Source organism: Aquarana catesbeiana, linkage group LG04 (assembly GCF_042186555.1).
Source record: "Aquarana catesbeiana isolate 2022-GZ linkage group LG04, ASM4218655v1, whole genome shotgun sequence".
Classification (NCBI taxonomy): Eukaryota; Metazoa; Chordata; class Amphibia; order Anura; family Ranidae; genus Aquarana; species Aquarana catesbeiana.
The window spans coordinates 547,447,972-547,465,031 of NC_133327.1; the positions used below are offsets into that span (position 1 = coordinate 547,447,972).

General features: G+C 39.7%; 1 protein-coding gene across 4 annotated transcripts in view; it reads right to left on the bottom strand.

The window, feature by feature from the left end:
* TIAM2 (TIAM Rac1 associated GEF 2) overlaps positions 1-17,060 on the bottom strand; it is a 432,210-nt gene that overhangs the window by 222,717 nt on the left and 192,433 nt on the right. For 2 of the 4 annotated variants that reach the window (XM_073627922.1, XM_073627923.1), the window contains 3 exons: positions 8,332-8,454; positions 5,511-6,698; positions 2,449-2,884 (listed from right to left, as the gene is read on the bottom strand). In XM_073627922.1, coding sequence (XP_073484023.1) covers positions 2,449-2,884; positions 5,511-6,698; positions 8,332-8,361 — 1,654 coding nt within the window. In that variant the 5' untranslated portion in view covers positions 8,362-8,454. The remainder of the gene's footprint in view (positions 1-2,448; positions 2,885-5,510; positions 6,699-8,331; positions 8,455-17,060) is intronic. The other 2 variants (XM_073627924.1, XM_073627925.1) reach the window with 1 other exon arrangement.

Below are 17,060 nucleotides of genomic sequence, written 5' to 3' on the forward strand. Positions count from 1 at the left end.
AGTTACAAAAATAAATATTTAAAAAAACAACTTTAACAATATTAACATAAAGCATATTTAATTGATCTGACTGTGATAAATAAAATAAGGATGATTGGCTACTATAGGCACTGTATATATCATTACTGCCTTGTTAAGTAAATATTTAATGCTATATTAAATATAACATAAAAAAAAAAAATTAAAACCAATGAATGACACTTTCACTGATTTAGGATGCAGAGAGACTTACAACAGAGTACAACACTGGACAGGGGAGCGGAAGCTGCCAGGGTTAACTTTTCCAATTACCAGCTGGTAATTGGTTGCTGGCGGTCCAAGCAACAAATCACCAGCTTGTTACTGGGAAAAGTAAACTTTAGCAGCTCCCGCCCCAACCCCACTCCCCGCCCCGCCCCCACCTCATATAGTTTCTTGCCGACTCCCACTGTATGCCAGGTCTTGCGAAAAGAATGATAGGAGCGGTGTCCCAATCCCCCTCCGATGCAGATCTACACTCGCCCCCAGCTTTTTTTCACTCGCCTAATGTGAGCAAGTGAGTGGAAATTTTGAGAAATATATATATATATAAATATATATATATACACAAATGTTTTGTTTTGCTTTAATTTCTATTTTATACTGAATGGGTTGATTTACAAAGTAAGGGTACACGTACACTTTAATAAAAACTTCTGTTAAGAAGTCCCTAGCAGGATTGACTGAATTAGCAGGAGTCCCCCTACAATGTAGTCCTGAGGAAGCTCAGACATTTGAAATGATTCGTATCTCTACTACACGTAACAGACATACAGTGAGGGAAAAAAGTACTTGATCCCCTGCTGATTTTGTACGTTTGCCCACAGACAATGAAATGATCAGTCTATAATTTTAATAGGTAGGTTTAATAAGTATTTGATCCCCTATCAATCAACAAGATTTCTGGCTCCCAGGTGTCTTTTATACAGGTAACAAGCTGAGATTAGGAGCACTCTCTTAAAGGGAGTGCTCCTGATCTCAGCTTGTTACCTGTATAAAAGGCACCTGTCCACAGGAGCAATCAATCAATCAATCAATCAGATTCCAATCTCTCCACCATGGCCAAGACCAAAGAGCTGTCCAAGGATGTCAGGGACAAGATTGTAGACCTACACAAGGCTGGAATGGGCTACAAGACCATCGCCAAGCAGCTTGGTGAGAGGGTGACAACAGTTGGTGCGATTATTCGCAAATGAAAGAACCACAAAATAACTCAATCTCCCTCGATCAGGGGCTCCTTGCAAGATCTCACTTTGTGGAGTTTCAATGAACATGAGAACGGTGAGGAATCAACCCAAAACTACACAGGAGAATCTTGTCAATGATCTCAAGGCAGCTGGAACCATAGTCACCAAGAAAACAATTGGTAACACAATACGCTACGAAGGACTGAAATCCTGCAGCGCCCGCAAGGTCCCCCTGCTTAAGAAAGCACATGTACAGGCCTGTCTGAAGTTTGCTAATGAACATATGAATGATTCAGAGGAGAACTGGGTGAAAGTGTTGTGATCCGATGAGACCAAAATCAAGCTCTTTGGCATCAACTCGCTGTGTTTGGAGGAGGAGGAATGCTGCCTATGACCCCAAGAACACCATCCCCACCATCAAACATGGAGGTGGAAACATTCTGCTAAGGGGACAGGACAACTTCACTGCATCAAAGGGACGATGTACCCTCAAATCTTAAGTAGGAACCTCCTTCCCTCAGCCAGAGCATTGAAAATGGGTCGTTGATGGGTATTCAAGCATGACAATGACCCAAAACACATGGCCAAGGCAAAAAAAGGAGCTCAAGAAGAAGCACATTAAGGTCCTGGAGTGGCCTAGACATTCTCCAGACCTTAATCCCATAGAAAATATGTAGAGGGAGCTGAAGGTTCGAGTTATCAAATGTCAGTCTTGAAACTTTATTGACTTGGAGAGGATCTGCAAAGAGGAGTGGGACAAAATCTATTCTGAGATGTGTGCAAACCTGGTGGCCAACTACAAGAAATGTCTGACCTCTGTGATTGCCAACAAGGGTTTTGCCACCAAGTACTAAGTCATGTTTTGTGAAGGGGTCAAATACTTATTTCACTCATTAAAATGCAAATCAAATTATAACTTTTTTTAAATGCATTTTTCTGGATTTTTTTGTTGTTATTCTGTCTTTCCCTGTTAAAATAAACCTACAATTAAAATTATAGACTGATAATTGCTTTGTCAGTGGGCTAACGTACAAAATCAGCAGGGGATCAAATACTGTATGTTTTTCCCTCACTGTATATGTTTGTTCCTGTGAAATATTATGCTTTTCTTTCTTTTCATTAGCTCAACAATTGATTATCTATACTTGGAAAAAAATGATTCACAAGCCAAAGAAACAATTATAAATGCATTGAAAATAGCATTGGAAAATGATTGGTCATTGCAGATATATGCATACCTTACCTTTTAATGTAACCCAGTATTGCTTCCATTTTCTCCGGTTTACCAGCTCCAGTTTTTTCTCTTTCTGAAGGGTGATGAGAGGCTTAAAGAAGAGCCACCCTGCTTTGCGAACAACCCCTTGCTCCTTTTCAAACAGCAGGTCAAGTTGTTCCAAGGAGCTTAGGGAGTCGCTGCTTGAGTCTTCTGTACCTGACAGGGTAGCAGCTTCTTCAACATTGGTTCGATCTAACTCTAGCTCCCTCATGAAATTTTCATAGATGTTTTGTCTAAGCACGTCGCTGCTGATTGCACTGGTTGGCTTACTCCTCTGTGCTATAACCTGTCCTGAGCCACCAGACCACATCGTACTGGAGAGATATGGAGGAGAACTTGTCTCAGCTGTAAAGGCATCAATGCCACTGTCAAAGCATTCACTTGTCTCTTTAGATTTTGGTTCCTGAAGGTAAAGAGAGAATCGCATATTAGGATCACTTTTAACCAAGAACATCAACTTATGAACGCTGTAATTATTAACAGATGTGCAACACAATTACAGTTTAAACATATTATATGATTGATAAACCTAAAAAAAAAATTCTCTCATCCACCTTCCTAATTTTGCTATCAGGCTACATGGACTATTGAGACAAAAATATGCCCCATGGCCTCAATACATCCATGTGCATGCAGCATTAAACGTAAAGTATATGCCCAGCCAGAACAGGTTTTAGATGGGGAAGGGTTAGAACCCATCAGATTTTAATGCTATCCGTGGCTCCAGACAGCATTAATAGATAGATTTACCCTTACTTTCTGTCCTGCTGACAATGTTTTACCCGGAAGGAAGTGAGGGTAAAGCCTTGTACACGCAATCCGATTGTTGGCAGGGGATTGTCTGTTGACAGACTGTTGTCTTAAATTTTGACCATTAGTACGCTCCTTTTGACAATTGTTGTCCAACTTTCGGCCAACGAATGTTGGATGACATGTTAGTAAATTTTCGGTGGACAACGGTTGGTTGCCAGATTTTCTGATGGTCAGTACACAAATCCTCACACAAAAGTCGAAAGTACAAACACGCATGCTCGGAATCAATGCTCACCAAACACGAAATTATCAGAAGGGGCCCAAAGGTTGGCGCTCAAGAGCTGAAATACCTTGTAGAACGTCACTACGTTTGTGTTTGTTGCCCGACAATTGTGTACCGTTAGTATGCAAGACAAGATCCAGGCACAAGCCCTTAAGACAAAAATCAGACACTCGGTTGGCCAACAATTGGATCGTGTGTACAAGGCTTAACTCTCCAACAGCAACATAGCAATAAATAATAATATGTTTCTGTTTATTTCTGTCCGTTTCTGTTGCAGATATTCCTGTCTGGTTTAACCACCTAAGGCTCGCCTTTCTGCAAAGTACTGTGGATGAGCGACCCGTGCAGGCAACAGATGTACTGGTAATAGGGTTAGGGTGCACGGGTGCACCTGGCGTGATTGTACACAGCATGAGTCTGTCAGCAGAACCCAGCCAATGATTCATCCTCGGGACCTGCTGATCAGCTGTGTCCAATCACAGCCCAGAGCCCTGTGTTGACAATCGACACAGGGCTCTGTACAGAGAGAACAATCTCTCTGTTTCTTATCCCTGCAAAGTAGGGATAAGTAACAAAGATTTTCAGTAAAAAGCAGAACATATTACACACTCTTAGGCACACATTTAACCCCTTGATCGCCTTAGATGTTAACCCCTTCCCAGCCAGTGTCATTAAGTGACAGTGTATAGTACTAGCACTGATCACTGTATTAGTGTCACTGGTGATATCAGTGTCAGTTAGTCAGCCCCCTCCCCCCTGCTCCAGTTTCAATTAATGTCAGATTGCCTGCTGCACTATCACAGTCCCATTATAAGTTGTTAATCACCGCCATTAGTAGTATAAAAAAATCCTAAAAACATATACAGGCATACCCCACTTTTAAGTACACAATGGGGTTTATTTACTAAAGCTGGAAAGTACAAAATCAGGCTCACTTCTGCATAGAAACTAATTCTCATTGGTTTCTATGCAGAAGTGAGCCTGATTTTGCACTTTCCAGCTTTTAGTAAATAAACCCCATTGTGTACTTAAAAGTGGGGTATGCCTGTATATATATATATATATATATATATATATATATATATATATACATATACCATAGTTTGTAGATGCTATAACTTTTACACAAACCAATCAATATATACTTTTTGGGTTTTTTATTTACCAAAGACATATAGCAGAATACACGTTGGCCAAAATTTATGAAGAAATTTGATTTTAATATTTTTTTATTGAATATATTTTATAGCAGAAAGCAAAAAATATTGCTTTTTTTGTTTTTGTTTTTTTTTTTCAAAATGTTTTTGTTTATATAATAAAAAAGATAATGAAAAACCCAGTGGTAATCAAATGCCACCGAAAGACAGCTTTATTTGTGTGAAAACAAAAATCATGTTGTTTGGGTACAGCGTTCCAGAACTGCGCAATTACCAGTTAAAGTAGCACAGTGCTAAATGGTAAAAAAAATGGCCTGGTCATGAAGGAGGTAAAACCTTCCAGAGCTGAAGTGGTTAACAGCTGACAGGAAGTCAGGAATAGTGGGTAAATCTCTTCAATAAAATTCCAGAGAGCAGTAAAAACCCAACAGGAGTTCGAATTCTTTTCCACTCCATCCAAGACTAGAAAACTATTTTGGATTGACATACACTTTCAAGCCAAAGTGTCACATACTAATCTTTTCCAGTGCTATCAGCCTTTAGATAGCAACAACCAGTTGCCTGCTAAAGGCTAATATTACAGAATTATATAAGTATGTGACACTCTGGGGTTTATTCACTAAAGCCAAGGAGTGCAAAATCAGGCTCACATCTGCATAGAAACCAAACAGCTTCCAGGTTTTTTTGCCAAAGCTTAATTGAACAAATTGAGGTTAGAAGCTTATTGGTTTCTATGCAGAAGTGAGCCTGATTTTGCACTCTACAGCTTTAGTAAATGAACCCCTTTAGGTCCACTACAGGTCCACATTAATAACATACGGTAATATGGAACCCACCTGCAACTTTCTTTTTTTCCTTGACAAGCTGCCTGTCCAGTCACTAATACGCCTCATTCGGTTTTTCAGTGTCTCTTTTTTAGAGGCTTCTTCAGTTAAGGGCCTTGATTTTCTGCATGGCAGAGTGTATGAGGAATACTGAGTCGGCGCTCTATGTTCGACTCTTGATGGAACATCAATATCAGAAGCAAAAGAAACCCTATTACTTAAGGTGTGACCAGAACTTATGTATTCATCTGAGAGTCGACCTTGAGCTAAACCACCACCTAAATCTGAGTTGTATAATTCACGAAGTGAGGAGAGCGAAGATGTCTGGTTGAAGAGTACACCGCTCTCATTGGGAATAAGAGCACCATGTACACTAGTGTCCAATGAAGTCCTTGTCAAGTAGGAGCCATCTAAGTCATTAATGTCCCTATTGTTTCCCCAGGGACAGTCGTACCATGAAGAGTCAGAACTCAGCGAACTCCCTTTACTTGATCTTAGACCGGAGTCACTTGCTGACAAACCGCGGCTTGCTGTAAATTCCATACCAGAGTTTCTACAAGGATCATTCTTAAGCATATCCTTTGTCTCCATTGCGGGGGAGTACCTGAGCAACTGAACTGGTCCATCAGAGTCATCTGAAGGCATACCGTTTCCTGAATTGTTGTGGAATTCAACTCTTAGACAACCATCCAGCTTTCCAAGTGTTTTGATCAAAACTTTTGGACTTTTCCTTTCTTCAGCTTGCAGTGCCAATGACATACTGTCATGAATGTCATAACAGCTTAAAATATGCCCATTACATCCTCTGTAGTCATCAGGGGTGTCAATGCCAACATAATGATACCCATTATCTGGCATATATGTGTTGTTATTTGCCTGGCAATAGTCCCCGCACAAACCAGATCTCTGTTTAAGGTGGCCACAACTTTTAGATGTCTTAAGCACTACGTCCCCATGTTTTGATGAGTACGGAGGGTTGCTTTTGCATTGAGACAGGCAATTTCTTGCAAGGGAGCGAGACTTGTAACTAGCGCTGCTGTTGGTCCGTGCCCACCTAGGAGAGGTCCAAGGTTTCTCCTCTTTACTGTGGCCGCTGTGGATTTTCAAAGAACAACTCTTTTGCTTGACATCTGACAGAGAATTACTGCCTTGGCTTTGTGTTCCCTGAACACTGTACTGACTTTCGGAGTTCCCCATTCTCTGTAAATTAAGAAATTGTTGCAACACCCATGTTAGTAATAATACTTATGATAACACAGGAAACAGATGTACTTTCACCATAATATAACTTTTACGATAACTTTTAAGAAAATACATCTACAGTTGTGCCTTAGTCCCTGTAAAGGCCAACCCCAATCAAAACTGTTATTTAAGTATTCAGTGTTTGCTGTTATCTGTTATATCTATTATATGATATATGCACCATAATTCCCTGTTTCCCAAGGTAATGCAAAGCAAAATGATAGAATTGGATTCTCCAGATGAATTTGCATAACATGCAAAGCTGGAGAACAGTTTGGCACGCATCTTTGTTTAACTATCTGTTTTGGATGAAGTTGGCCTTAGGCACCCTCTACCCCTATGTACCCAGTTCATATGAAAACATCAACCATGATCACAAAAGCACATTATGAAATGAGAAAGTGACACGACTCTCCTGGGTGAAGACTGTTGAGCGTATTTTTGTATTAAACCATTTAAGATAACCATAGAACATGTGCTTGAACTTTTGCTTTGTGTTTTAACGCACTGATAACTCAACAAGAGGCTCCTGTTAAAAAGAACGCTCCCTAATGCATATAAGACTGGATGAAGACATCAAGACAGTTTTATCTGTGGTAATAAAAATGTAAAACTAAACATTCATAGCATGATATTTTCTTATGAGGTCTGGTATCTGTCTTTTCTCCAAACAGCAGCAAAGTATCATGTATTTATAATACAGTTCCTAAGGGAAAACTCTTTAATTGCACTTTTAACAAATTTCACAAAATGTATAAAATACAAAGTGAAAAATGTTAGACTTCCAGTGTAATCTTAGATTGGCCATACAACAGATCGCCACATGACCAAAAATTTGACATTCAGATTGGGAAAAGAAGATGTCTTAAAGACTACTTAATTACATGTTCAAATATATTCAAAGCCAGTATAAAGATTTGGCAAGTCAACTTTGGTAACATGGTACAAAGGACAAGGGGACATTATATCCCATAGCCAAAAGAATTTGTCCATCATTAAGAAAATGGTTCTTTACAGTAAGAGTGGTAAAGCAGTAGAATGCGTTACCTTATGATGTAATAGTGAAAAAAATTATGGAATTTCAAAAAGGACCGAATGGTTTTCTTGCAGCTTACAGTATCCAGAGTTATCATTCTTAAAGGTTAATACAGAAATATTTTAATTCAAGGAATTGGTCTAACTGACTTTGGAGGGTCAGGAAATAATTTTGACCTCTTCGCCCATGAAGATTTATTTTTCCTTCCTATGGACCTGGGAGAGATTAAAATGGGATGGAGATCAGACTTTTCTCAACCTATGTGATGAACTATCTGCCAATTCTTGATATATTTAAACAAATCTTCTCCTGAGTGTTCTCTGTAAATTTTCACATTGCAATCTCTACAATTAATGCTCAAGCTAGCCAAAAACGTGCTTGGTTTGTATTACAGAAGATACAGTGTACATAAATGATATCACAGGATTTCACTTTTCCAAATCTAAAACTATGAAAGTACTTTTTTGAAGATGAAATTTAATCTTAAATGATGATTCCACTCAATCATTTAAATGGAGGAGGATGAGGTGGATCTGGAGGGTTAACATGAATCACCTCCTTTCCTTTGTTACCACAATGCTCCATTGTAAAGGTCCTGCGAAAAACACTTCCAGTTCTAATCCTCCAACTTCTCTACTTGGGTGTTGTAAATTCCCAACAGACTTGCAGGCTGAACAGCTGGAGGAGGACAGAAAACACATGCAGAATTAGACTGGCCATGCACGGCCTTAGAAAAGCAAGTGATGAGACCGATGCGAGCACTGGTTGCAACAATCAGTCCATGTGCAGTAACGAGCGCTTCCAATGGTTGTGAGCAGTAGTTACTGCACCATCTGCATCCGTTGTCATCCAAATCAGGAAAATAGCTGTGGGTCCTGGCAGAGTGAAAGCCATTTGATGACAGGCAAATGTCTCATTGCCCATTCTAGATTAGACATCTGTCACCTAAGAGCTGTCTTAGGGTTTTGTGTAGGTGGACTTTGTTTTACTGCATTTGACATGTGTTTGAAGCTTAAATGCACGTCTAGTGTAGTGTGAATAACAATTCCAAGACCATGTTTGACCTGCTTTCTTTGGCTATGGCAGGTCCTATTTGAGATCTGTTCACACTGCAGGCACAGCAAGATAACCACATTGCATTTTGCATTCATCCACATACTTTTGAATAGCACTGTGTCTGAATGCAAAATGTAGCATACATCAACACAACCCCTTAAAGTGCAACTAAGCCCAAAAACAATAACAATAGTACAGTCCTTAGAGGTGGCAGCTGAACTAGTTTTTGGTTTTCCTTTTGTTTCACTTGGTGATCCTGTCAGTAACATGTTTCCTGTCCTAGGACAACAACGCTCACTCATCTTACTGCATTTATGGAGAAGCAACATTGTCACCTAGGCCAGAACTACAATACACCTTTCCATTATTCTTCATAACATGGTGAGGTGTTCTGTAGTCCTCACAGAGAACTGGAAACAGCTGATAAGGGTGCAGCACAAATACATTTTTTAATTATTAAACAGATATAACATAACACATTTGATGGCATATTTAGCAGACCAAAAGGGAACACCCTTTAAAGCAACCTTTCTCAACCTTTTTACCCCAGAGGAACCCCTTAAACACTTATCAAAACCAATTTATTGAAGGTCAATAGGAAAAATGTTCCCTATTTTGGTGGTCAGTAGGAAGAATAGCATCCTTACAGTGGTGGTTAGAATAACAAACTTACAGACAGCTAAAAAGATAACTGGGTCATGTGGCTGGTTTTGCCAAGTAGCGTTGGCCCTGGAACTATGCAGGTACCATCAGATGGGTGGTCACTCGGCTGCAGCTCAAGAAACCCATATTAGCCTCTGGCACAACCCTAGGTTCCACAGAAACTCGGTTGAGGAATGGCTGCTTTAAAGAAATGTTGTGCTTAGAGAAATACATAGGCAGCCAGTTCTGATCACCTTCTGAAAATGTTATTTACATGCCTGCCAGGTTGATCAAATAGCTTTAGGGCTTTCTTAGGCACTGACCTAGTACACAGACCACAAATTCAGTGACTCATAGTGGAATAAAGCCTATGTATGTCTTTGCCCTCGTTAAAGTCAATCTGTTGCTTTGCTCTGCATAGATAAAGTACATGCTTGCTTGAAAGTAAACCTGTCACAATAAAAATATGGGGGTTGCTCCTTCAGAAAATGCAAGCTGACCTTTTGGCTTCTATACAGTCACTGACTTAGATAGTTTTCCAATAAATATTGCAGACATAAATGACCACAGGTTCGTAATGTTAAAAAGCTTAATTAACTAATTAAATAGCTTGGGTTTTTTTTCATTTAACCGTCTTCTCCATAAAAAAGATAGTAGATACATAAACAGGCATATTCAGTAAGCCAGAGCAAAGAGCAATTATGAGGAGCAAAGCACATCAACTCATAACAACCATATAAAACAACATGAAGCTGATCTGCCTACAAAAAATCCTAAAATCTGGTTTCTACAAGTTTATGCAATTTGCAAATCATATTATGTACAAAAATGTCCTTAAAAATGGAGTTAAATCCTCAAGTCACTAAAAAAATAATTAAACAATTTTAGGTTTATACAGTAATGGCAGCACTTGCTTGCACTCAAATACAACACCATTAAAAAACAAACATTTTTTGTATTGCACTTTACCTGCTAAAAGCTTTGAAGTAATAAGCATAAATGACAATATTAGTGACCATTGCAAGTCCGCTGATAGGTAAATTATGCAGGTGCATTCCACTGAGACTCCAACAAGACTGTATTCGTTGTGCTGTATTTCTACCACTACATAAAAAAATAGCATCTTCCCAAATTATCAGAGCTCAATATAATGGAGGTCAACTTGCGCTCCATTATTTCCCCAAGGCACAATCTGGTCAACACAGATCCTCCCAATATAATTATGCCACCGGTATTTCACTTAATGAACCAGCCAGTATATATACAGGGTGTAAGAAAAGGAGAAGCCCACAGTGTAATAAACTTAAAATCTTCAATTTATTGTTAAAAACATGTACTCACAAGCAAGGTTTACAACAGGCAAGTAAACACTGCTCAGCTCGGTCTGCCAGCGTGCATGATAATGTCACCGCTATTGCTCTTCCCTACATGTTTCGTCCACAGAGACATCTTCCAGGGGCTTGGACATCTAGCAAATCACTGTGAAATGCACTCTAAAGTGTAAAATTTGATAAGATCATAGTGTGGATTTGGTTCTATGCTCAACTATTATGTAGCACTGCAAACCAGAAAGCAAAGCCTGTTCATGTAATGAGCTATAAATGGCTGCTCCCATGTGTGAAAATATAATTTCAAATTACACAAGGAAACAAGATTTTTATAACATTAACATGTATTAAAACAGATTTCCCATCCACACAAGCAGGTGGATGTGTGAATCCTCACCACTGGGACACAGTATTCCAACGATCAACTTCTGTCAAACAGGCGTTGACACACATGGATCAAAATTCGGCCAGTGACTGGTGAACTGGCCACATTTCGATTCATCTATGGCCAGCTTAACTCCAACTGTTTTTTGGATAAAGTAGGGAAGAAATGTGATCATTTCTGTAAGGTTTTTATTACTCCCTTTGACTCCGATTTGAATTTTTTCCCTTACTTCCTGTCACTGTGAAACCCGTGAGTGCAGACGTCACAGGAGCAAGAAGGTACAGCAAAAAAAAAATCACAGTTTTTAGCCGGGAGAAGTTCTGTAGGTACAGTAGGAGAGTCTCAGACCACTCATGGGGGCTATAATAGTGTATCCCAAGCCAGTTGGAAGTTACTCCATCCTTGACAGTTTGGTGGTTATGTTTGACCTGATGAGGCTGTGCTAGTAATCCATTGTTGTAAAAGTAAGATTTAGGTTAGGTTATATTTATATATTTCTGCCCTTTTTAACTTTGGAATGTATTTTTTTGTAACATGGCTGGTATGGGTTTAATATTTTGTCTTTATTGTTGCTCTATAACATTGATTTCTATATGGCAGTAACTGGTCCCCACTTGACCTCAATTCATTTGTAGACTGTGGGGTTGATTTACTAAAATTGGAGAGTGCAGAATCTGGTGCAGCTGTGCATGGTAGCCAATCAGCTTTTAACTTCAGCTTGTTTAAGCTTCCACAAAACAAAAAAAAACTGGAACCTGGTTTCTATGCAGAGCTGCACCAGATTTTGCACTCTTCAATTTTAGTAAATCAACCCCTTTATGTATCTGTCATGTAGACTCTTTAGTGAAGGACTGTATTTGGTCTTCTACCCTCCCTCCTTTGCTTAGTGCGTAGACACGGTGGGGGATTTCTGAAACTGAAAAAGGCGCAACAACATTATACATTGGTGCATCGTGACATTGTGGTGTACATATGCTTTGTGACATCATCTCGCAATGGTTTCTTGAAGGAACAAGTTTTAGAAATAGAAGGCGCTAACGCCACTCTCATAGGCTCCATAGTGGACACTTAAAGCCAATATGATGTTATTATGCAGTATATCTTTTATGGTGGTGGCTTAGTAATTGTGATGGTCCAAAGAAGTTTGAATAATATTATATGGTAGTATAAGATAAGGCCATTTCATTTGTAAGCTATGGACAAGATGAGAAGCCTATTGAGCCCCATGTTTACAATCCTTTGTATGCCCCTACTATTACCTTAATCTGTTGTAATATTGCTTTACATTTATTAGAATTGATACAATTGTAATAATAACCAAGGTAGAATTTTTCTGATCATTTTTTTTTTTTGGATCATCTTGCATCACTTAAAGGAAATTTCATACTAGCATAATGTATTTGTATTTCCCATTTTTTGTATGTGGGGACCCGCTGTCTTCAGTTTAACTGGTCTATAATGTCAGTTTTTGAATAAATATGACCTTAGCATTAAAGTGTTACCCCAGCATTTCATTTTCCTGATATGTGCCTGCTGTACCATGTACTTGTATGAAAAAGTATCCTACTCTCTTTCTATTGCTTCCTTTGTGTAAAATCCCTGGTGTTCCTGCCAGTCCATCTGCTTTCCTATTAAAAACTGGCCATGCTAGGCATGAGAGCACAGTGTGGTCAGTTCACTAGCTATGCTGGAAACTCAGCCTGCTCTTCTGCAATGACCAGACTGGTCCTGACCGCCACCCCCCCCCCCCCCCACTCACCGCCTTTCACTGGGAAGACCAGTGTACTGTTGATTCTCCTGCCCCCAGCTCTAATGCAGCTGAGAACAGAGGGAGCAGAAAGAATGTGATCACTTACAAAAAAGAGGGGGAAAAAAGGTATTGATAATATGTTTTTTTGATCTATACACAAATGTTTTGCCTTTCATTTCAATTTTAAACTGAATGAGTTGTTTTACAAGGTGATCATTTACAATCACTTTAAGCTCCATTGAGGCTGGGTACACATCTAAGCCACATACGGCGTGCAGCAGGGGTCCGGTGCATCTCTGTTCTCCATTTCAGGGATGAATCAGGGCTGAATTTTTGCCTGAATTCAACCCTGAAATGGAGCCAAAGACGCATAGGACCTCTGTGCATGCCGCTCCGCAGCCACCCCAGACATATGTGAACCGGCTCCATAGACAGTCGGTCACAATCTCCTGTCATGCAAATTGGATGGGAAATCCGCATCCAATTCATCATAACCTACCCAGCCTTATAAGTTACAGGAGCTGATAAAATATTCTGATCTATCTGATCAGGGAGCTTTTCCTTCACTTCCTGTCCTGCAAACTTAACAGGAAGTGAGCGAATATCTTTTTTAATCTGAGGGATATCCCCTCTTAGACAGTTGTCACAGGAAAAAGTGTCCCCATTGGAAGATTTCCCATATATTCTTGTTCTGGGGGCAATTAAAATCTTTTGAGTTACCTTTATCCCCGGTGACATTGAGGATCAATTAAAACTGAAATATTTTTGGAATGCAGGATTTATATAGCACCATATTTTGCACAGTGCTTTACATTAATTGTTATGAAAAAAATTAAGAAAAATGGAAAGGCCTCCTTCACATGGGGGTACTTATGCGCATGCCTGTGCGAGGGCTCTGTTTGCCCACACAGGGATTTACAGGTGTTTTAGATATCCCTGTGCAGGCAGTCCCATTCAATTTATCAGCTGTGCACAGTACTGTCTGCATCCAAGGCAAGGCTCCCATTCTCGCTTGGCTGTCAAATCGAGAGCAGAAGCTGCTTTCCGATTGACATGAATGGGACTTCCTGCATAGGGATGCATGGAACACCTGTGCATTCCTGTATGGGCACAAACAGCCCTCGCATGGGTATATGCTAAATTATGCCCGTGTGAACGAGGACTAAAAGGGCAAGTCCTAAAAGGTTTGGTCAGGGAATACCAACACCAGTGTACTGTGCTACATTAAAGTGGTTGTAAAGGCAGAGGGTTTTGTATCTTAATGCATTATATGCATTATGATAAAAAGCCTTCTGTGTGCAGCCGCCCCCCTCAGCCCCCCTAATACTTACCTGAGCCCATCTCGATCCAGCGATATTGCAGGAGAGACTCGGATGTCCGACACTCTCCCCCCTCATTGGCTGCGAAGCGCCATTGGCTTTCGCTGCTGTCAATCAGAGTCAGTGAATCGACACAGGGAGCTGTGGTTCGGCTCGGGTGCCCCCATAGCAAGCTGCAACAGGAGGGAGGGGCCAGGAGCGCTGAGGAGGGACCCAAGAAGAGGAGGATCTGGGCTGCTCTGTGCAAAACCACTGTGCAGAGCAGGTAAGTATAACATGTTTGTTATTTTTTAACACAAAAAAAAAAAAAAATTGAAGCGAGACTTTAGTCTCGCTTCAATTTAAATATACAGTATAATGCCGCGTACACACGATCAGATTTTCCGATGGTAAATGTTGGATGTGAGCTTGTTGGCGGAAAGTCCGACCGTGTGTATGCTCCATCAGACATTTGTTGTCGGACTTTACGCCAACAACTGTTGGCTAGCAGGTTCCCCAAATTTCCGCCAACAAATGTTTGTTGTCGGACTTTCCGATCATGTGTACACAAGTCCGTTGCACAAAAGTACACGCATGCTCGGAATCAAGTACGAGCCAGAAGCGCTTGGTCTTGTAAAACTAGCATTCGTAATGGAGATATCACGTACGTCTTGTACGTCACTACGTTTGTAATTGTTGGCCAACATTTGTGTGACCATGTGTATGCAAGACAAGTTGGAGCCAACATCCTTCGAACGGTTTTGTTGTCGGAAAGTCCAATCGTGTGTACGGGGTAATAGTGTTATGTGAGGTAAATGGTTTTGTGCAACAAATTAAGTTTTATCACCTACTAAGTAAATTTTTATTACAATTTTAAAAGACGAGGACTTTTTGTGATCCGAAAAAGTTGCTAAGGGCAAAAGCAAAGCTGATATTTCCACCATTTATAGCTTCCATTTAGTCCCCGGGTAACCTATCACAGTCATTATTCCCTGGAAAGGATTAGCAAGCCTCCTCTCATAAATGCTGTTGGCAGATGTTTTTAATTACACAAACCTTTCAGACAAATTAGCTGTCACTATATCAATGTTCGCATTCAGCACAATACAATTAATCTTGTCCTGCTGAAAGATCTGGAAAGTCGCCATGACGCAACAGAGGTGTCTGTAAGGTAATATGTTCACTATATATATAGCAGTGTATATGTGTACACAGAACGGTAGGACAAAAATGTAAAGTAATTAAAAAACATGTTTTGGAAAAAAATTAGGACTTGGATCTCCCAGCTATCCTTCGCTCCAGTAAGATCACCTTTCCACCATTTGCTTTGTATGCTGGCCTGTATCAGCTAGCTGGCAACCACCTTAGAGTCCGACCAGTACATCTAGGCTACAAAGTCCTCTTTCCGTCAGTAAGCCCCACACCCCCTGCTTATTCTAAACAACCCATTTATCCTCCCGTCACTACCTCTATTTGTGAATCTCTCAGTTGCCAGGACGGACTCCACACAGCTGGCTGGATAAAACAAGGATCTATTTACATGTGAATCATGCTTGCATTTTAGCTTCACAAAGGTGAAAAGAAGAAGAATGAATGCAGCTGCTTTACAATTTTTTGTGCAGAAAAAAAATTTTTAATGTGCCACTTCTCAGTTCTGCAGACTCTATATTCAATAACGGTAAATAGGCAAAAGCAGAAAAATAATCTAGTGTTTACATTTTTTTAATTGTTCATAATGATTAGTTAAAAGGGTGAGGTTTATAAAAGGAGCACATACAAAGGCATTGGCGAGTTGGAGCCTTTGGTAGATTAATTGGCTCCTGTCTAAATTGGCCCTAGTATAAGTATGAATGTGAGTTAAGGGGATTAAATTGTAAGCTCCTTCCTGACAGGGACTGATGTGAATGTATAATAAATATGTAAAGTATTGTGTAAATTGACAGGACACTATATAAGTATCTGTAATAAACAAAAATAAATATAAGTAGGCAGCAAGCATATGTTCAACTCCTTACTGTTTCTTTTCCCTATGCTATGTTCCAGTTGCCCTGTCCCTACTTCTATTTTCTATTACTGTTAACAAGCAACAAAATTAGCTTTTTACTGTTTTATCGGTTATTGACATCTGTAATTCAGCATTTGTGATGGGGTGCCTGGCTTTTTTTTCTTCTTTTTGACCACCGCGATGGGAGAACACTGGTATATTTAATTATTTTTCCCACGATTTTTATATACCTTGAGGGCAGGGACTAAAAATGTATAATAAATATGTAAAGCGCTGTGTAAATTGACGGCACTATATAAGTATCTAATAAATAAAAACAAATATACAGTTGTGCTCGTAAGTTTACATACCCTGTCCGAATTTATGATTTCTTGGCCATTTTCAGAGAATATGAATGATAACACAAAAACATTTCTTTCACTCATGGTTAGTGTTTGGCTGAAGCCATTTATTATCAATCAACTGTGTTTACTCTTTTTAAATCATAATAGCAACAGAAACTACCCAAATGACCCCGATCAAAAGTTTACATACCCTGGTGATTTTGGCCAGATAACATGCACACAAGTTGACACAAAGGGGTTTGAATGGCTTTTAAAGGTAACTAACCTCACCTGTGATCTGTTGGCTTGTAATTAGTGTGTGTGTATAAAAGGTCAATGCGTTTCTGGACTCCTGACAGACCCTTGCATCTCTCATCCAGTGCTGCACTGATGTTTCTGGATTCTGAGTCACGGGGAAAGCAAAAGAATTGTCAAAGGATCTGTGGGAAAAGGCAGTTGAACTGTATAAAACAGGAAAGGGATATAAAAAGATATCC